The following is a 21,946-nucleotide window of genomic DNA, read 5'->3' on the forward strand; positions in this document are numbered from 1 at the left end:
CTGAATCAGGAATAATTAGAAAACCTGAACAGACCAATTACTGGGAATGAAATTGAATTGGTATGCAAAAAGCTACCAACAACAACAACAACAAAAACCCAGGGCCAGAGGGATTCACAGTGAATTCTACCACACATTTAAAGAAGACATTATTTTCCTCAATCTATTCCAAAAAATGGAAGAGCAAAGAAAGCTTCCAAGTATACCCTAGGAGGCCAGAATTAATCCTGATAGTAAAGCAAAGACAATCCAAAAAAAGAAAACCACAGGCCATATTCCTGATGAATAACAGATGACAAAATTCTGAACAAAGTATTAGCAAACCACACTCAACAATACATTAAAAAGATCAGTCAACATGATACGTATCAACAAATTGAAGGATAAAAGTCATATGATGATCTCAGCAGATGCAGAAAAAGCTTTGACAAAATCCAGCATCTGTTTGTGATAAAAACTCTCAACAGAGTGGGTTTAGAGGGAACATACCTCAACATAATAAAGGTCCTATATGAAAAAGCCACCGCTTAACATCATCCTCAGTGGTAAAAAACTGAGAATTTTCCCCCCTAAGATCAGGAATAAGACAAGGAGAATGTACCCACTTTCACAACTTTTATTCAGCATAGTAGTGAGAATCGTAGCCACAGCAATGGACTTAAAAGGCATCCAAATTAGTAAGGAAGTATTTAATCTTTTTTTTTTTTTAACTGTTACTATTTGCAAAAAACACAATACTATCCATAGAAAACCCTAAAGACTCCACCAAAAAAACTATATTAGGAGTACTAAATCAATTCAGTAAAGCTGCAGGACACAAAATTAATACTCAGAAATCAGTTGTACTTTTATATACTAATAACACAGTAGCAGAAAGATAAATTAAGAAAGCAATTCCAGGGCACCTGGGTGGCTCAGTGGGTTAAAGTCTCTGCCTTCAGCTCAGGTCATGGTCCCAGAGTCCTGGGATCAAGTCCTGCATGGGGCTCTCTGCTCAGCAGGGAGCCTGCTTCCCCCTCTCTCTCTGCCTGCCTCTCTACCTACATGTGATCTCTATCAAATAAATAAATAAAATCTTAAAAAAAAAAAGAAAGCAATTCCATTTATAACTGAACCACAATGAATAAAATACCTAGGGATGAACCAAACTATGAGACATTAATGAAAGAAATTGAAGATAACAAAAACAAATGGAAAGATATTCCATGCACATGGATTGGAAGAATTAACACTGTTAAAATGTCCATATTGCTCAAAGCAATCTACAGATTCAGTGCAGTCCTATCAAAATACCAACAGTATTCTTCACAGAACTAGAATAATACTAAAATTTGTATGGAACCACAAAAGACCGCAAATAGCCAAAGACATCTTGAAAAACAACAAAACTGGAGGTATCAGAATGTCACATTTCAACATACACTACAAAGCTGGAATAACCAAAACAGTATGGTACTGACATAAAAACACACACACAGATTACTGGAACATAATAAAGCCCAGAAGTAACCCCACACTTACATGGTCATTAATCTATGACAAAGGAGGCAAGAATATACAATGGGGAAAAGACACTCTCTTCAATAAATGGTACTGGGAAAACTGGACAGCCATACAAAAGAATGAAAATGAACCACTTTCTTACATAAAAATAAACTCAAAGTGGATTAAAGTCCTAAATGTGAGACCTTGAAATCATAAAAATCCTAGAAGCTAGAAAGGCAATAATTTCTCTAACACAGGCTGTAGCAGTATTATTTTTTTTTTCCTTAGGTATCTCTCCTAAGGCAAGGGAAACAAAAGCAAAAATAAACTATCGGAAATACCCCAAACTGAAAAGCTTTTTTGCATAGCAAAGAAAAACATCAACAAAATGAAAAAGCAACCTACTGAATGGGAAAATATATTTGCGAATGATATGTCTGATAAGGGGTTAATATCAAAATACATAAAGAGCTTAAACAACTAAACACCAAAAACCCCAAATAGTAAATGGGCAGAGGACATGAATAGACATTTTTCCAAAGATAGACATTTCACCAACAGATACATGAAAAGATGTTCAACGTCACTAATCATCAGGGAAATGCTAATCAAAACCATAAGCAGGTATCACCTTGCACCTGTCAGAATGGCTCATATTAAAGAGACAAGAAATAACAAGTGTTGCCATGGTTGCAGAGAAAAAGGAGATTTTGTGCACTGTTGGTGGAAATGTAAATTGGTGCAGCCATTGTGGGAAATAGCATGGAAATTCCTCAAAAAATTAGAAATGCCACATGATATAATAATTCCACTACTGGGTATTTAGAAAACAAAAAAGTAATTTGAAAAGATATATGCACCTCTATTTATTGCAGCATTATTTACAACAGGATGGGAAAGTAACCCAAGTGTTCATCAATAGATGAATGCATAAAGAAAATGTGATGTACACACACACTGGAATATTACTTAGCTGTGGAAAATGAGATCTTTGCCATTTCAGACGTGAAGGTCTTATGCTAAGTGAAATAAGTCAGACACAGACAAATACGGTTACATTTCACACACACACACACACACACACACACGTGTGTGTGTGTGTATATATATATATATATATATATATATATATATATATATATATATAAAATTACATGTGAATTGAAACAAAACAGAGTAGACAGAAAACAGAAACAAACCTGTAAGTATAGGGAACAAACTGATAGTTGCCACAGAGGAGAGGGGTGAGGGGAAGGACAAAAATGGGTAGAGTGGGAGATACAAGCTTCCAGTTGTAGAATGAGTAGGTCAGAGGGATAAAAGTTAAAGCACTGAGAACATAGTCAGAGTATGAGAGTAGCATTATATGATGACAGATGGTAGCTACACTTGTGCTGAGCATAGCATAATGTATAGACTTGCCAAATCACTGTTGTACACTTGAAACTAATGTAACATTGTGTGTCAACTATTCAATAAAATAAATCATAAAATACACTTAAAAAAAAAAAAAAGACGGCCAACTATTGCATATCTTAAGACTGCTCCACTGACTTCCCATTCCCTTGGCTCTCTCCCTTTCTCCTCAGGCCTCATTCCATGAGACACAGTAATACTAAAATTATACCAATTAATGACTCTACATAGAGTGGACTTTCAGTGTTCAAGTGAAAGGAAGAGTTGCATGGCTCTCATTTTAAATCAAAAGCTAGACATGATTAAGCGTAACGAGGAAGGCAGTGTTTAAATTTGAGGCCAAAATCTGGCCTCTTGCATCAAACAGTTATAGTCAAGTTGTGAATGCAAAGGAAAAGTTTTGAAGGAAATTAAAAGTGCTACTCTAGTGAATACATGAATGATAAGAAAGCTAAACAGCCTTATTGCTGAAATGGAGAAAATTTTTATGGATTAAACCAGCCACAAATTCCCTTTAGCCAAGGCCTAATCCAGTGCAGGGGCCTAACTAACTGTATTCAATTCTGTGAAGACTGAGAGGTGAAGAAGCTGCAGAAGAAAAGTCTGAATTTAGCAGAGGTTGGTTCATGAGGCTTAATGGAGGGAGCTGTCTCCAGAACAGAAAAGTGCAAGGGGAAGCAGCACATGCCGATGTAGAAGCTACAGCCAGTTCTCCAGAAGATGTCGCTGAGATAATTCATCATGAGTGGCTACACTGAGTAACAGATTTTCAACACAAATGAAACAGTCTTCTATTAGAAGAAGAGTTTATAGCCAGAGAGGAGAAGTCACTGCCTGCCTTCAGAGCTTCAGGCTGACTCTCGTTAGGGGCTACTGCAGCTGGTGACTTCAAGTTGAAGCTAGTGTTCATTTACCATTCCAAAGATCCTAGGGCCCTTAAGAATTACGCTAAGCTGGGGCGCCTGGGTGGCTCAGTGTGTTAAGCCGCTGCCTTTGGCTCAGGTCATGATCTCAGGGTTCTGGGATCGAGTCCCGCATCAGGCTCTCTGCTCAGCAGGGAGCCTGCTTCCTTTCCTCTCTCTCTGCCTGCCTCTCTGCCTACTTGTGATCTCTCTCTGTCAAATAAATAAATAAAATCTTAAAAAAAAATACGCTAATCTATTCTGTGTTCCTGAAATGGAACAGCAAAGCCTTGATGACAGCACATCTGTTCACAACATGGTTTACTATTTTAAGCTCACTGTTGAGACCTGCTGCTCATTGGCCATGCACCTGGTCACCTGATGGAGATGTAAACATGGTTTTTTTGTTTGTTTGTTTTTGTTTTAGAGAGCGAGAGCGCGCACACGAGTATATGTGAGCAGGGGTGGGGGGCGCAAAGGGAGAGAGAGAGAGAATCTTAAGCAGGCTTCATGCCCAGCACCGAGCTCAACATGGGGCTCAATCTCATGACCCTGAGATCATGACCTGAGCTGAAACCAAGAGTCCAGACACTTAACTGACTGAGCCACCCAGGCGTCCCTAATGATGTTGTTGTTATTATTTTTTAAAGATTAATGTTTTCAGGGCGCCTGGGTGGCTCAGTGGGTTGGGCCGCTGCCTTCGGCTCGGGTCATGATCTTGGGGTCCTGGGATCGAGTCCCGCATCGGGCTCTCTGCTCGGCAGGGAGCCTGCTTCCTCCTCTCTCTCTCTGCCTGCCTCTCTGCCTACTTGTGATCCCTCTCTCTGTCAAATAAATAAATAAAATCTTAAAAAAAAATGATAAAAGATTAATGTTTTCATGCTTGCTAACATAAAATCCATTCTGCAGCCAAGAGTAAATTTGACTTTCAAGTGTCCTTACTTAAGAAATACATTTCGTGAGGTCATAGCTGCCGTAGACAGTAATTCCTCTGATGGATCTAGGCAAGTAAGTCAAAAACCTTCTGGAAAGGATTCACCATTCTTGATGCCATTAGGTACACTGATGATTCATTAGAATAGGTGAAAACATGAAGATGAACAGGAGTTCAGAAAGAAGCTGATTCCAACCCTCATGGATGACTTTGAGGGGTCCAGGACTTCAGTGGAGGAAGTAATTGCAGATGTGGAAACAGCACAAAAGTGAGAAGTGGAGCCCGAAGCTGTGGCTGAATTGCTGCACTCTAGTGACAAAACGTAATGGATGAGAAGTTACTTCTTATGGATGAACAAAGAAAGTGGTTTCCCAAGATAGACTCTACTCCTGGTGAAGACTTAAAATGACAGGAAAGAATTTAGAAATACCACATGGTTAGTTGATACGGCAGAGGCAGGGTTTGAGAGAACAAACTCCAATCTTGAAAGAAATTCTGTTGTGGGTAAAATGCTGTCAAACGGCATCACATGCTACGGAGAAATTGTTTGGGAAGGGAAGAGTCAGTCACTGTGGCAGACTTCACTGTTGGCCTTATTTTAAGAAACTGTCTTGTATGTGAGCTATACTTCAATAATAAAAATAAAAAAAAATAACTACACTTACCATGGTGAGCATAGCATGATGTACAGAATTGTCAAATCACCATGTCGTACACCTGGAAGGAATATATACATCGTATGTCAATTATACTTCAGTAATAAAGATTGCCGCAGCCACCCCAACCTTCAGCAGCCATCTTGTTCAGTCAGGAGCCATTACTAGCAAAACATTACAGATTGCTAAAAACTCAGATGACAGCATTTTTTAGCAATAAAGTACATTTTTTAGCAATAAAGCACATTTTAATTATGGTATATACATTGTTTTTTTAGACCACGCTGTAGCACACTTAAGACCATAATATGCCATTGACATAACTTGTTTTGGTAAAGATGATTTTTATATGCACTAGGAAATAAAAAAAAATCATTCGATTTACTTTTGTGATATTTGCTTTATTGTGGTAGTCTGGAACCAAACCCACAATAGCTGCAAGGAATGTCTGTGTAGGGAAAGTTTACATAAAAATCTGAGTTTTCAGTTTTTTTGAAAAAACAACTCTAGCAATACTGGGTTTGTCATGCCACATGACAGCCATCAGCTGGAGCTAAGAAGAAACGGCCCTCTTCAGACGAGTGTGTACTCGTCACCTCACCACAGTCCCCACCACATGTGGATGCCTCACATCCAGCTCTCTTCACTCATTCAGTTCACTTGGCTGCCTCCCACAGGCACTGGATTTTATAACTTGTTATAAAAGCTTAAACAGTACTACTTTTATCTTGCTTATCTATAATGTTTGCTTATCACAAACACTTTAATATGAATACATCCAGCAAAGGAGAACTTGAGCTAAGATTCTATGTGAATTACCAGAAGTTTCAAATCAGTCAAGTCTGAGATGCAGCGTGACTTTAAATACCTTTGCCAGCCTTCACATGGACATCCTGTAACAGACTGGAAAGATTGGTATTGTGATCCAGGGTCCATCTTTGCCTAGAAGTACAGAGAACTCATGGGGTGCCTGGGTGGCTCAGTGGGTTAAAGCCTCTGACTTCAGCTCAGGTCATGGTCTCAGGGTCCTGGGATGGAGCCCCGCATCGGACTCTCTGCTCAGTAGGGAGCCTGTTCCCGCCCCCCCCCACTTGCCTTTCTGCCTGCTTGTGATCTCTCTGTCAAAAAAAAAAAAAAAAAAAAAAGTACAGGGCACTCACTAGAATTTAGTACTATTGAAGGAATAAGAGCATAAGGGGGGATCTGGTAATTATTTGTTGAGAATATTTCAGGGCATCCAAAGAATAGTCTTAAAAAGAGACATATAATAATAGGGGTGCCTGGGTGACTTAGTTGGTTATGTGTCTGACTCTTGATTTCAGCTCTGGTCATAGGGTCCTGGGATCGAGCCCTAGGTCGGGTTCCCTTGCTGCTTGTCTCCCTTTCCCTCCTCCCCTGCTCATTCTGTCTCCTTCTCTCAAATTTAATAAATCTTAAAAAAGACACAAAATAGAAGGCTGGTCAAACCCTATGAACATGGTTACTTCTATGGTGAAAATAAGGAAACTGAGCTGATGGCAAGATGCTTAATAATGAAGCCACATTTACTTAGCATCGGGTGTGTGCCCGGCTTTGCAGATGGTAGACCACAGTGTTTCAGAGCGTTAACTCTGAAGTTAGAGGTAGGTTCCCGTCTTGGCTATGCTCCCTAGCTAGCTGGGTAACCTTGGGAAAGTGATCTAAGCTCCCTGAGCTTCAGTTTCTCCATCTATAAGATGGAAATAATAGTATCTGTCTCATAGGCTGAAGACTGAATAAGATGTGATGCACTTAGCATAGCAGCTGACATGTAAGAACTACTCTATGATTCATCAGTTTTTAGTTTAATTCTCACAACAGCCCTGCTAGTTAGGTAGTGATATTGCCATTTTACACAGGAAGAAAGGTGACGTGTGAAGGCCACACAGCTGGTAATAAGAAAGCTGAATTCTTGTATGACTTTAACTCATGTTCTTTCCAGTACACTTTGCTTCCCTTTTTAATTGAATGCCTTTTATTGGAGACCCCTCAAGACATTTTTTGGTAGGATCCAATTTATCTAGATACACTTGGAAGTGTCCCAGGGACGCTCCTGTAGTAATAATGGTCAGCTAGACACTCTGCTTGGAGTTACCTAATGTGTTTTAGCAACACACAGAACCTCTCTCCTGCCATAACTACCACAAGTTTTCAGAATCAGAATCTCAGGGTGTGTGTGTGTGAAGGCTTGTGTATTTATTTTAAAGAAGATTTGATGGAGAAAGAGAGTACAAGCAGAGATAGTGGATGAGGGAGAAATAGGCTCTCTGCTCACGTGGGACCCGATCCCAGGACGCTGGAATCATGACCTGAGCCGAAGACAGACACTTAACTGACTGAGCCACTCAGGTGCCCAAGGCACATGTATTTTATTTTTATTCATTTTTAATTTTTAAAAAGATTTTATTTATTTATTTGACAGAGATCACAAGTAGGCAGAGAAGCAGGCAGAGAGAGAGAGGAGGAAGCAGGCTCCCTGCTGAGCAGAGAGCCCGATGCGGGGCTCGATCCCAGGACCCTGGGATCATGACCTGAGCTGAAAGAAGAGGCTTTAACCCACTGAGCCACCCAGGCACCGCTAGGCACATGTATTTTATTTATTTATTTTTTTTTTTAGGCACATGTATTTTAAAAATAACTCCCTGGATGATCTCTGTGGGGCAGTGCTCTCATTAGGAACACTATGTACTTGAGCATCTCTGTCCCCACCAACCCCCATCCCTACCTCCCTACTGTCTGCTGTTAAAAAATCTGTCCATTTTCTACCTTGGGTCTTTCTCCATTCATTTGGCTGCTTTCCTGCCAGAAGATTGGCATCTGCCCCCTTCCCCCACCACATTTGTGAGAGGGCATTTCACAAACTACAGCCACTGGCCCACAGCAAACTCCTGTATGGTTCTGGCAGAACGAAGCAAGAGGTGGTAGCTATCTGCTGGGTGACCAGCTCTGGGAGAGGAAAGAGGGAAGACTGAGTTACCATGCACTAAAGGCCTGGGATGGGATGGGGGATTTCCAGATAAGGCCACTTTGGTGGGGGTCCTGTATTTAGGAGACCTGTGTCCTGTGGGATATGACTGAGCTCTGTCTTCCCTCTCTTTGTCCTAGGCACTGGAAGAAGATCTGAACCAGAAGAAGCGAGAACAGGAGATGTTCTTCAAAATGAATGAGGAGACAGAATGCCTGAACCCTACCACCCCAAATAAGGCCACCAAGTTCTTCCCCTACAGCTCTGTGGATACTTCTTAACAGCCAGTTGGGGTGGTGGATGGCAGGCTGGTGGGCCTCCAAGGCCCACCCATTCTCTGTGAACAAGTAACTCAGGACCCCCCTTCCCTCTTGCTTCCATGCCAACTTGAATACAGCCCCTTGCCCTGTGCTACCCCAGCTGTGCCCAACAGACCCATCCCCGTGCTCCTTAATTCTCGCTCACTTATGGAGGGCGAGGTTTTATTATGTGTTGTATGATCTTAATGTATATTCTTTTTGAGCCCTACATCCCTTCAAGCTTTCAGTGAGTGGGGTCAGAGTCCAGGAGAAATGGTGTTCTGCAGCCTTGAGGCCCTGCTGTTTGCCAGAACACCGGTTTTGCTCTCTGTGGACACAAAGTGCTGTCACTGATTATGATGAGTTTGTTCATATTGTGATTTTTGCTGGCTTTGCAGCCATTTCTTGTAGTATCAGACAAGAACCATGGCTCTAAGCAGCCCTTTCGGTTCCTAGTGAAGCCCACCCTGCAGCCAGCTGCCTCAGGGGGTGCCCTCATTCTTCCAGTAACCCCCGATTTGCTTTTCTCTTGGGATAAGGCCATAGCTACAGCAGTGGGATGGAGGAGAGCCTGAACGGTTCATTCTGCTGGTCTTGGGTATTTCGTGCCATCTTGTGCCCCCGACCCTATGTGCACACATACACACATGTGGCCCCCTGGCATTACCTAGGCTTGCCTCTCTGCCCTAGGCCTCTTGTGCCAGGTGGGCTGAAACACATTCACTGCCTGAGCCTGTGCCCCTGAGCATGTGTAGGTGGAGCCACTGGTATGAAGTGTGCTGGGTGCTGGCATAAATGGTACAGGCTGAACTGCCAGTCTGTGATTCCCTCTGGCCTCCGCACAGGCTCCTGTATTCAGGGATAAATTCTACACCACAAAAGACTATGTCTAGACTGTTCCTATCTCACACCTGCCCATCCAGTCTACAGGTGATATGGGGAGGCTGCTTCCCTTTGCCTCTCCCAGGAGGAGTCTGGCCTTACACTTGAGACACAGGCTGGTGGTCACCGGGATTTCGGTTGAGGAAGAAAAAGCCTCAAGGAGAAGTGTAATGCTTTCTGTCTCTAGCAGCACAGTGGATGCAGAGCTTCCGTACCTCAGATTTGAATCCTGGGCCTTTGGGTTACTCAGCTGGCTTCCTACAGATTGAGTCCCAAAGGCTGGAGGATGTAGATAACCCTAATGCTCAAATAGGCATTCAGTTTCTCTACAAAGAAAACTTCATTCATTTTGATTTCTAACTTAAATATAAATGAATGGCTTCTATACCTGCTTTAAATAAAACTGAAGGCGGTTTTGAGGAATCATGTGGATGCTATATTAAGTCTGGGTACTTTTTTGCTGGTGATGGAGTGGCTAACATCGAGGGAGGACTTTTTCTTTCACTCCTAAATGTCTAAGGCTTGATGCTTGGTTCTAAAGCAATTCTCTCGAAGTGTTCTTGGCACCGGTTAGAATTGGATCTTGGGGAGGGAGGGTAGCCATTCAACAAGAAGGGACTCGGGGTTCCTAAGGCTTATGTACACAGTGGAGAGGCTCTGGGGGCTGTGGGAAGGTGGGGTCCTCTTAAATTAATGGACATTCAGCTTGCCTGCTTCAGTATTTGACCCAGATGGGATAGTTTTCTGGTCTCACACATATGAGATAAGGGAAACCATTGTCCCCTTTTATTCCTTTTGGTGCACAGGTGCTGGGAAAATATGAACTAGCAGCAGTGTAATTACAGAACACTGACCAAGTTCCACCACACAAGGTCAGCACTGGCAAATGGTCAGGCAGGGCTGACTTTGGCTTTGTTTACAGTGTTGCCTTTTGCAGGCTGGGGTGTGAGAATGAGTATTTAGGTGAAATGCCAGTTTCATAGTTCAGATGGAAGTCGTTGATCATGCCCTTATCTGGCTTATCATTCACATGACTCCTTGAATCTTGTTCAGGGAGTTGCTGCTTCCCTGTTCAGTGCTGCCCATGGCCTGATAGCTCCCCTGTCCTTTCTGGACGGGGGCTGGTTAGGTTCTCCAGCCTCATGACGGAGCCAGCGTGCATGCCCATCAGTGAAAATGCCCACACAGTATTTCTCATGCCCTGTGCTAATGTTTCCTCTGTAAGGGACAGATGGAAGTGTTTCTTGTTTTCAGTCCATTTTTGGCAGAGTAAATATAACTAACTTATATTTTCCCTTTATAAAGGATAGAAGTTATTTTTATGTCATTTCAAAACTTTATACAAAACTTTTGTAAAATGTTCTCTGCAAAGTTTAACTGCAAGAATGTAAATATGCTTCTAATAAAATAACAAGATGAGAGACTATTTACATTTGTGGTTGTTCTCTTAGAGTGGGGTGGAAACAGCAAGGCAGACTTAGCCACATTTGCTAGGTGAGAAGGGTTTTACTATCTTCTGTGAGTCACACAGCCAGTCAGACTTTGGGGTGGGTTTCTGTTTTGTAAGAAGTTATGCGTGTGTGTGTGCACGCGCACACGCGTATGTCGTGTGCATGTGGGCGTTCTACAGATTTTAACATTAACACTTTCATGTAACATCAAACATTTGACCCTGAGGATTTTTCACGTTAACTTATTAAATCCTTTTAACAGCTTCTGAGGAAAAACTTGTCATTCCTATTTTCTAGGTGAGGAAATGGACACGGAGCAAGGGAAGGCTGGGCCAAACTTCACAATACTGTAAATGATGCCTATGAAATTCAAACTTAGACCTAGAGGTGCTATTTCCACCATACCTCCTCTCCTACTCTCAGCTGCCCGTTACACTGAGTAAGAGGCACTGTATTTAAAAAGCAATTTTCTGCCATGCCTCTGAAACCCCACTGAGGGAGACCTCCTATCATCAAACAGGAATCAGAGGGTAGAATTGAGTGTCTTTGTACTTAGGTGGGACAAGATTTGTTTTTCAGTTTGACTGATCTCCAACTGAAACTCCGTACTTCCCATCTGTATGGATGTAGGCAACCAACTCTAGTAGTATAAGCAGTCCCTGTGACAGTGTCAGCAAGAGAAATCAGGGTTTTCATCTCACCAGACAGCTGGGGAGACATCTCAAAATTTTGTTTATCACTTTGGAATAATAGTAGTTATTAAACCAATCACTAGATCCTGTTGTTTAAGACTGAGGTGTGTGTATCACATATATACATACATATCACATCTATAAGCAATATATATATGTTTTCTAACACTTTGATACCTGTATTTCATTATGATTGCTTTCACTTGTAAACTATGTGCTTTATATTGTACATCATAAAATATTCTAAGGAGGGTTTTACATTCTTTATGGAATACCTTAAAATTAAGAACCCCTACTCTGCAGCCCTGAGCTGTCACTGTACTAGAAACCTAATGACCAACAGGTGGTGGTCAACTGTCAGGGTATCCCATAGGTCTGTGAACTCGGTGTGTTGGGAGGCAGGGGTGCAATGCCATGCCTCCATTAAGGGACAGAAAAGTGGCTGGGGTTCCCAGGAAAAAGGAGAGATAGGCGAAGAAGATAATGCCTCAAGGGGTACCTGGAACTTGAGAAATGAGATCATTTCACCTGAACTGGTATCTCTTATGCACTAAGAGCTAGAGATGCTGAAATGCATGAAACACTGACATTTCCTTCAAAATACTTGCCTGGCTGAGGAAATAGACCTCAGAGAATCAGGCAAGAGCTCCTAGAGGCAGTGACGCTGAGTCTAGGAGGACAAAATGCTATGTGCCAAAACACATTTAGGGACTGCCATATGAATGGTTTATAGCCATGAGACTGGAGAGAGTAGGGCCAGACGTGCATGCCTGGGCTCAGACCTACCCTTTCCAACCCAAGCACAGTAATAAGTCTGGGAAAGAGTTTACTCAGGGGAAGGACAGTTGAAATCATGACAGTGATTCAACAGAGCAGCTGGGGACAGAGATAATGTTGACATTGAAGGCAATAATGGCCCATACACCTTGGAGGCTTTAGAAAGGAATGGACAGACTGCAGGCTCCATAAGGGCAGGGAATAAGACTTTAGCTGATCCCTAAACACCCAGGACCCAGCATGTTGCAACACTGAAATACTCAGTCTGGAGTCCTTGTGCCATCAAGGGTCTGAAAGGGGAGCAGTGGCAGTCTGGAGGCTGCAGACTAGATGTATATTAACCCACTGTGGTATCAGAGGTGTTGACTAGGTCAGATTAACCATGTGTTGATAAAAACAAAACAGAACTTCCACTTCCAGTGACGGCAGATGAGGTAATTCAGAACAGTCCTCTAAAACCGAGGACAAACTGGAAAGGAAACTGGACAAAAATATTAAAGATGTCTACTTGAAGGCACAAGAGATCTATGAGAGAGTGAAGACTTAACAAAGTCAGGACTGAAGCAATTACACAAGGCCAAAGAGATGATTCTGGTATTTTACCCTGAGAGCATTTGCTGATCCTAGAAAGCATACAGATGTGGAGCTGACCAAAATCCCAGGATCTCTGCAAGGGGAGCTTGCACATGCAGTCAGTGGACTGGTCATGTCTGGTGTCCCAGTTTTGGGGGCTGCTTCCCACAGGATGCCTCTTGATTGCCTGAATCTGGGGGCTGAGGGAGGATTGTGTTCCAGCATCCCTCAGAACTATAACAATCAGTTCTTGGCAGGCTACCACCCCCAGAACACTACTGCACAGACAGCAGACTGAAACACCCCTTAGTCTTTCTGTGAAAGAGGTATATATGTTTGTCCAGGAGCTTTGGCCTGAGACACACATCTAGAAGCCTATGGAGGTGCTCTCAAAGAGTGTAGGTTGGGGACACCACCTTTATGCTCCTCCTCTGCCTTGCTCCAGTTCTCCAGTATCTCCCAGAAAGGAAAATATGTACTTGTCTGAAGCCCTGATTTTTGCTAATGCCATCTATGGAACACCTCCAGGTCACTTGATCTGGTGGCCAGCAGGGTTCATACTTGTGGCCTCACAGTATTATATGTATTTTCATACTCAAAAGCTGCTACCTGAAGGTCTGGCTTCCAATCAATCTGAATCTAGGTGCTGAGATCCCCTACTTTAGGGCAGACAGAACTTGGCACACCCCCAACAATGGGAGATTTATTTTAAAAATAAGATAGGTGGCTTAGAAAATCATAAAAGTTCAACAGACTACCAAGGGCTAGACAAGGCTGAGCAATAATATTCATCTCTTAAACAAGGCAACTCCTTTAAGACTGGAAGAGATGGCTGTTTCGCTTTAATACATAGAAACTAACATAGAGTCTATCAAAATCAGGAAACAGAGGAATATGTTCTAAACAAAAGAATAAAATAAAACAGAAAAAAAAACCTTAATGAAATGTGTAAGTAATTTACCTGATGAAGAGTCCAAAGTAATGGAAATAAAGATGCTCACTCAATGTGGGAGAAGAATGATGTTCACCCAACTTGGGAGAAGAATGGATAAACACAGTGAGAACTTTAACAAAAGGGAAGAAAATACAAGAAAGTACCAAATAAGAAGTCACAGAGCTTAAGAATACAATAATTAAACTCAAAAATACACTACAGGGGCTCAACAGCAGACTAGATGGAGCATAAAAAAGATCAATGAACTCAAACACAGAGCAGTGGAACTCTCCAGTCAGAACAGCAAAAAGGAAAAAAGGATTTTAAGGAGTGAAGATAGCTTAAGGGCTTTATAGGACAATATCATATGGACTAAGAATTGTATTATAGAGTTCCCAAAAAGAGAAGAGAAAAAGAGGCAGGGATTTTTCTTGAAGAAATAAAGGCTGAAAACTTCCCTAATATTGGGAAAGAAATGGACATCTAGATCCAGGAAGCCCACAGAGTTCCAAAGAAGATAAACTCAAGAGGGAGGAGCAAGATGGCAGAGGAGACCTGAATATCATCAGGTCCCAGGAGTTCAGCTAGGTAGTTATCAAACCATTGTGAACACTTACAAACTCAACAGGATATCAAAGAGAACAGGATATCAAAGCAGCAATTCTAGGAACAGAAAAACGACTGCTTTCTGGAAGGTAGGATGTGCGGAGAAGTGAATCCCAGGCGCTATACGGGAAGACAGATCGCAAGGGGAAGGGCTGGCTACCGGCAAGTGATAGAGCAGGGGAGCACAAAATTGCAACTTTTAGAAGTCTGCTCCACTGAGGGACATTGCACCAGAGGCTAAGCCTGGGGTGGAGCCCTTGCAGGGACAGTGTGGTCTCAGGACCCGCGGGGTCACAAAAAGACCAGGGGTGTCTGAGTGCGGCAGAGCTCCCAGGTATCGGAGCAGTTATGCCAGCTGCAGAGGAGGACCCGAGGCATGGGTGCTCAATTCGAGATTACCTCAAACTGTGATCCGAGGCACAGTCGGACCACTGCTCTTCAAGCAGGGGCCCCACAAGTGGCAGATCTGGAGAGACCCCCTCTTTCTTCCTCTGGGAGGAGCAGCATGGGAGCGTGCTGCAGGAATCTGCTGGATTTGGAGACTCCGAACAGGGCTGTGCACCAGATATAGAAACGCTCAGTCACAGGCTGGGTGAGCTAGGAGTGCGACCTGAGACCAGGGAGATGGAAGGGATTGACTGCTTTTCTCTGAGGGCACACTGAGGAGAGGGAAGGAGCTCTCGGCTCCCCCAGTTGGAGACTGGGAGGCCGCCATTTTCATCCTCGTCCTCCAAAGCTCTACGGAAAGCATTCAGGGAACAAAAGCTACTGAGCACAAAACCAAGCAGATTACTTAGCCTGGCCCATGTCAAGGGTAGTGCAATTCTGCCCCAGGCAAAGACATTTGAGATTCACTGCAACGGGCCCCTCCCCAAGAAGATAAGCAAGAACATCCAGCCAAGACCAAGTCAACAATCAATGAGAACGGTGGAACTCCAGAGCTAGAGGACTGCAGCAAATAGAATTCATGGCTTTTTCCCCATGATCCTTTAGTCTTTCAAAGTTTAATTTCTTAAATTTTATTTTCTTATTCTATTTTTAGAAATCTTTCCTCTTTCCTATTTTAACATTTTTAAACTATTTTATCTTACCAATACTTTTTAGAAATCTTTTTAAATTTTCATTGTTATAATCATATTTTATCCCTTCATTGCATTTAATCTTGTTTTTTGTGTACGTGCAGTTTTTTTTTCTTTAAAATTTTGGGATACACTTTCTCCTAATAGATCAAAATATACCTTAAATCTAGCACATGGCTTTGCTCTAGTCTCCAACTTGTCACATTCTTTCCTCTTTTTCTTCTTTTTTCAACTTCTTATCAATTTCCTTTTTAGAATCTTCCTTAATTTTCATCTTTAAGTCATATTCTATGCCTTCATCATGTTTACCCTTATTTTTGTATATATATAAATTTTTCTTTCTTTAAAATTTTGGGAGGCAGTTTCTTCTAAGAGATCAAAATACACCCCAAGTCAAGTGTGTGTGTGTGTGTGTGTGTGTGTGTGTGTGTGTGTGTATATATATATATATTTTTTTTTTTTTTCCCCACCTTTCTTCTCCCCACAGTTTTAGACATCTAGATCCAGGGTCTCTTCTGATTTGGTTAGTGTATATTTTTCTGGGGTTGTTGCTACCCTTTTAGTATTTTGTTCTCTCATTCATCTACTCCTACCTGGATAAAATGACAAGGTGGAAAAACTCACCACAGAAAAAAGAACAAGAGGCAGTACCGACGGCTAGGGACCTAATCATATGGACATTAGTAAGGTATCAAAACTGGAGTTCAAAATGATGATTATCGGGGTGCCTGGGTGGCTCAGTGGGTTAAGCCTCTGCCTTTGGCTCAGGTCACGGTCTCAGGGTCCTGGGATTAAGCCCCACATTGGGCTCTCTGCTCAGCAGGGAGCCTGCTTTCCCCTATCTCACTGTCTGTTCTCTGCCTACTTGTGATCTCTCTGTCAAATAAATAAATAAAATCTTAAAAAAAAAAGATTGATAAACCCCTGGTCAGACTTAACAAAAAGACAAGAGTAAGGACCCAAGTTAATAAAATCATGAATGAAAGAGGAGAGATCACAACCGACACCATAGAAATACAATTATAAGAACATATTATGAGCAACTATACACCAGCAAATTTTACAATCTGGAAGAAATGGATGCATTCCTAGAGACAGAGGAACTACCAAAACTGAACTAGGAAGAAATAGAAAACCTTAACAGGCCCATAAAAAGTAATGAGATTGAAGCAGTCATCAAAAAATCTCCCAACAAACAAGAGTCCAGGGCCAGATGGCTTGCCAGGGGAATTCTACCAAACATTTAAAGAAGAATTAAGACCTATTCTCCTGAAACTGTTCCAAGAAATAGAAATGGAAGGAAAACTTCCAGTCTCATTTTATGAGGCCAGCACTACCTTGATCCCAAAACCAGACAAAGGCCCCATCAAAAAGGAGAATTAGAAATGAACACAGATGCAAAAATTCTCACCAAAATACTAGCCAACAGGACCCAACAGTACATTAAAAGGATTATTCACCATGACCAAGTGGGCTTTATTCCTGGGCTGCAAGGTTGGTTCAACATCCACAAATCAATGAATGTGATACAATACATTAATATAAGAAAGAACAAGAACCATATGATACTCTCAGTAGATACTGAAAAAGCTTTTGGCAAAGTACAGCATCTTTTCTCGATCAAAACTCTTCAAGTGTGGGGATAGAGAATACATACCTGAATATCATCAAAGCCATCTATGAAAAACCCACAGCAAATATCATTCTCAGTGGGGAAAAACTGAAGCTTTTCCCCTAGGGTCAGGAACACGGAAGGGATGTCCACTATCATCACTACTATTCAACATAGTACTAAAGTCCTAGCCTCAGCGATCAGACAAGAAATAAAAGGCATCCGAATCGGCAAAGGAGAAGTCAAACTCTCACTCTTTGTAGAAGATATGATACTTGATGTGGAAAATCCAAAAGACTCCACTCCAAAACTGCTAGAACTCATACAGGAATTCAGTAAAGTGTCAGCATATAAAATCAGTGCACGGAAATCAGCTGCATTTCTATACACCAACAGCAAGACAGAAGAAAGAGAAATTAAGAAGTCTACCCCATTTATAACTGCACCAAAACCCATAAGATACATAGGAATACACTAACCAAAGAAGCAAAGAATCTGTACTCAGAAAACTATAAAGTACTCATGAAAGAAACTGAGGAAGACACAAAATGGAAAACTGTTCCATGCTCATGGATTGGAAGAACAATATTGTGAAAATGTCTATGCTGCCTACAGCAATCTACACATTTAATGCAATCCCTATCAAAATATCATCAATTTTTTAAAGAAATGGAATAAATAATCCTAAAATTTATATGGAACCAGAAAAGACCCCAAATAGCCAGAGGAATGTTGAAAAAGAAAACCAAAGTTGGTGGCATCACAATTCCAGACCTCAAGCTCTATTACAAAGCTATAATCATCAAGACAGTATGGTACTGGCACAAAAACAGGCACATAGGTCAATGGAACAGAATAGAGAGCCTGAAATAGACCCTCAACTCCATGGTCAACTAATCTTTGACAAAGCAGGAAAGAATGTCCAATGGAAAAAAGACAGTCTCTTCAACAATGGTGTTGGGAAAATTGGACAGCCACATGCAGAAAAATGAAACTGGACCATTTCTTTACACCACACACAAAAATAGACTCAAAATGGATGAAAGACCTCAATGTGAGACAGGAATTCATCAAAATCCTTGAGGAAAACATAGGTAGCAACCTCTTCGACCTCAGCTGCAAAAACTTCTTCCTAGAAACCTCACCAAAGGCAAGGGAAGCAAGGCCAAAATGAACTACTGTGACTTCATCAAGATAAAAGCTTTTGCACAGCAAAGGAAAGAGTCAACAAAATCAAAAGATAACTGACAGAATGGGAGAAGATATTTGCAAATGATATATCAGATAAAGGGCTAGTATCCAAAATCTATAAAGAACTTACCAAACTCAACACCCAAAGAACAAATAATCCAATTAAGAAATTGGCAGAAGACATGAACAGACATTTCTGCAAAGAAGACATCCAAATGGCCAAGAGACACATGAAAAAGTGCTCAGCATCACTCAGCATCAGGGAAATACAAATCAAAACCACAGTGAGATACCACCTCACACCTGTCAGAATGGCTAAAATTAACTAGTCAGGAAATGACAGATGTTGGTGAGGATGCAGGGAAAGGAGAACCCTACACTGTTGGTGGGAATGCAAGCTGGTGCAGCCACTCTGCAAAACTGTATGGAGGTTCCTCAAAAAGTTGAAAATAGAGCTACCCTATGACCCAGAAATTGCACTACAGGGTATTTACCCGAAAGATACAAATGTAGTGATCTGAAGGGGCATGTGCACCCAAATGTTTATAGCACCAATATAGCCAAACTATGGCTATATTGCCATATATATCCACAATAGCCAAACTATGGACAGAACCTAGCTATCCATCAACAGATGAGTGGATAAAGAAGATATGGTATATATATATATACACACACACAATGGAATACAAGGCAGCCATCAAAATCCCCCCCAAATCTTGCCATTTGCAATGACATGGATGGAACTAGAGGGTATTATGCTAAGAGAAATAAGTCAATCAGAGAAAGACAATTATCATACGATCTCTCTGATATGAGGAATTTGAGAGGCAGGGCGGGGGGTCTTGGGGGTTAGGGAGGGGAAAAATGAAACAAGATGGGATCGGGAGGGAAATAAACCATAAGAGACTCTTAATCTCATGAAACAAACAGGGATGCTGGGGGGTGAGAAGGTAGGGATAGGGTGGCTGGGTTATGGACACTGGGGAGGGTATGTGCTATGGTGAGTACTATGAAATATATAAGCCTGATGATTCACAGACCTGTACTCCTGGGGCAAATAATACATTATGTGTTAATTAAAAAAAAAAAAGATAAACTCAAAATGACCCACACCAAGACACATTATAATTAAAATGTCAGAAGTTTAAGATAAGGAGAGGAATCTCAGAAGCAGCAAGAGAAAAAAAACTTGTTAGGCACAAAGGAACCCCCAATAGATTATCAGCAGATTTTTCAACAGAAACATTGTAGACTAGAGGGAGTGGCATGATATATTCAAAGTGTAGGGAAAAAAAACCCCCAAACCTAAAACACTTCCAACCAAAAACACTCTACTTATTATCTAGAATGGAAAGAGAGCTAGTTTTTTTAGATGAGCAATGCTAAAGGAATTCATCGTCATTAAGCTAACACTAGAAGAAATGCTAAATGTACTCTTTAGGCTGAAAAGAAAGGGTGCCAATCAGTAACACGAAAACATGAAATCATAGATCTCACTGGAAAAGTAAATATATAGTAAAGGTAGTAGATTAATTAATTGTAAAACTAGTATGAAGTTTAAAGAATAAGCAATAAAAATAACCATAACTACAATAATTAGTCAAGTGATACACAAGATAACTGTAAATTGTGACAACAAAAACATAAAAAATAGGCTGGGGAGAGTAAAAACACACTGCTTTAAAATGCATTTAAACTTAAGTTGTTATCAATTTAAAACAGACTGTTATGAATATGTGAATATGTAAGTCTCATGGCAACCACAAAGCAAATACCTATAGTAGATACACAGAAAATAGTAAGGAACCTAAGCATACCACTAAATAGAGTCATTAAGCCAAAAGGAAACACCAAGAGAAAAAGAAAGAGACAGAAATTGTAAAACAACCAGGAAACAATGAACAAAATGACAATAGATACATACCTATAAATAACTACTTTAAGTACAAAAGGACTAAATTCTCCAATCAAAAGACAGAGTAGCTGAATAGATAAAAACAATAAAACCCATCCACATGGTGCCTAGAAAAGACTCACTTCATATGTAAGGACATAGACCGAAAGGAAATGGATAAAAAAAGATGTTCCATACAAATGAAAACCAAAATAAAATTGGGTAGCTACACTTTTATACACATACACATACAGACACACTTTAGAGGCACCTGGGTAGCTCAGTCAGTTAAGTGCCTGCCTTCAGCTCAGGTCATGATCTCAGGATCCTGGGATCAAGCCCCAAGTTGGGCTCTCTGTTCAGTGGGCAGTCAGCTTCTCCCTCTGCCCCTCCCCCTGCTTGTGTTCACTCTTTCTCTTTCAAATAAATAAAATCTTAAAGAAAAAAATCCTTTAAAACAAAGATTATAATAAGAGACAAGGATATTACATAACGGTAAAGGACTCAATTCAACAGAAAGATATAACTTTTGTAAATATTTATGCACCTAACACAGGAGCACTAAAACATATAAAGTAAATATTAACATACCTAAAGGGAGGGACATCTGGGTGACTCAGCTGGTCAAGTGTCTGAGTCTTGATTTTGGCTTAGGCCATGATCTCAAGGTTTTGAGACTGAGCCCCACACTGGGCTCTGCACTGGGCGTGGAGTCTGTTTAAGATTCTCTTTCCCTCTCTCACTCCCTCTGCCCTTATACATAAATAAACAGAAAAAAAAAAAAAAGAAAGGAAACAAAACAAAATTAAAAACAAAAAAAAAAACACACCAAAGAGAGAAATAGCAAAACAACAGTAGGAGATGTTAATGTGCCACTTACATCAATGGATAGATCATCCAGAGAGAAACTCAATAAAGAAACAGCCTTAAATAACATGTTAGACCACAGATTTAATTGATATATACACAATATTCCATCCAAAAGCAAAAGACTCTGCATTCTTCTGAAGCACACATGGAACATTCCCCAGGACAGATCATAGTTTAGTCCACAAAACAAGTCAATAAATTAAGGAGACTGAAATCATATCAAGTATCTTTTACAACTGTAATAGTATGGAACTAGAAATCAATTACAAGAAGAAAACTGGACAGGGCCCCAAGTAGTTGGGTATCTGCCTTCAGCTCAGGTCATGATCCCGGAGTCCTGGGATCCAGCCCTGCATTGGACTCCCTGCTTAGCAGTAAGTCTGCTTCTCCCTCTCCCACTCCCCCTGCTTGTGTTCCCCTTCTTTCTGTGTCTCTCTCTGTCAAATAAATAAATAAGATTTAAAAATATATATATTAAAAAACTTAAAAATCCACAACTAGGTAGAGATTATACCACATGCTACTGAATAACCAATGGGTCAAAGAAAAAAATCAAAAGAGAAATAAAAAAAAATACCTTGACACTAATGAAAATACAACATTCCCAATTTATGGCATGTAATAAAAGTAGTTTTAAGAGGGTAGCTCAAAAAAAAAAAAAAAAAAAAAAAAAAGAGGGTAGCTCATCACGGATTGCATGGAGCACT

The 21,946-nt window shown here is 41.0% G+C and overlaps 1 protein-coding gene across 2 annotated transcripts in view; it reads left to right on the forward strand.

The window, feature by feature from the left end:
* Positions 1-10,983, forward strand: part of STK10 (serine/threonine kinase 10) — a 120,636-nt gene extending 109,653 nt beyond the window's left edge. For both annotated transcript variants that reach the window (XM_044229492.1, XM_044229501.1), the window contains one exon: positions 8,517-10,983. In XM_044229492.1, the coding sequence (XP_044085427.1) occupies positions 8,517-8,657 (141 nt within the window). In that variant the 3' untranslated portion in view covers positions 8,658-10,983. The remainder of the gene's footprint in view (positions 1-8,516) is intronic.
* The last annotated feature ends 10,963 nt before the right edge of the window (positions 10,984-21,946 follow it).

Source organism: Neovison vison, chromosome 1 (assembly GCF_020171115.1).
Source record: "Neovison vison isolate M4711 chromosome 1, ASM_NN_V1, whole genome shotgun sequence".
NCBI classification, from domain to species: Eukaryota; Metazoa; Chordata; class Mammalia; order Carnivora; family Mustelidae; genus Neogale; species Neogale vison.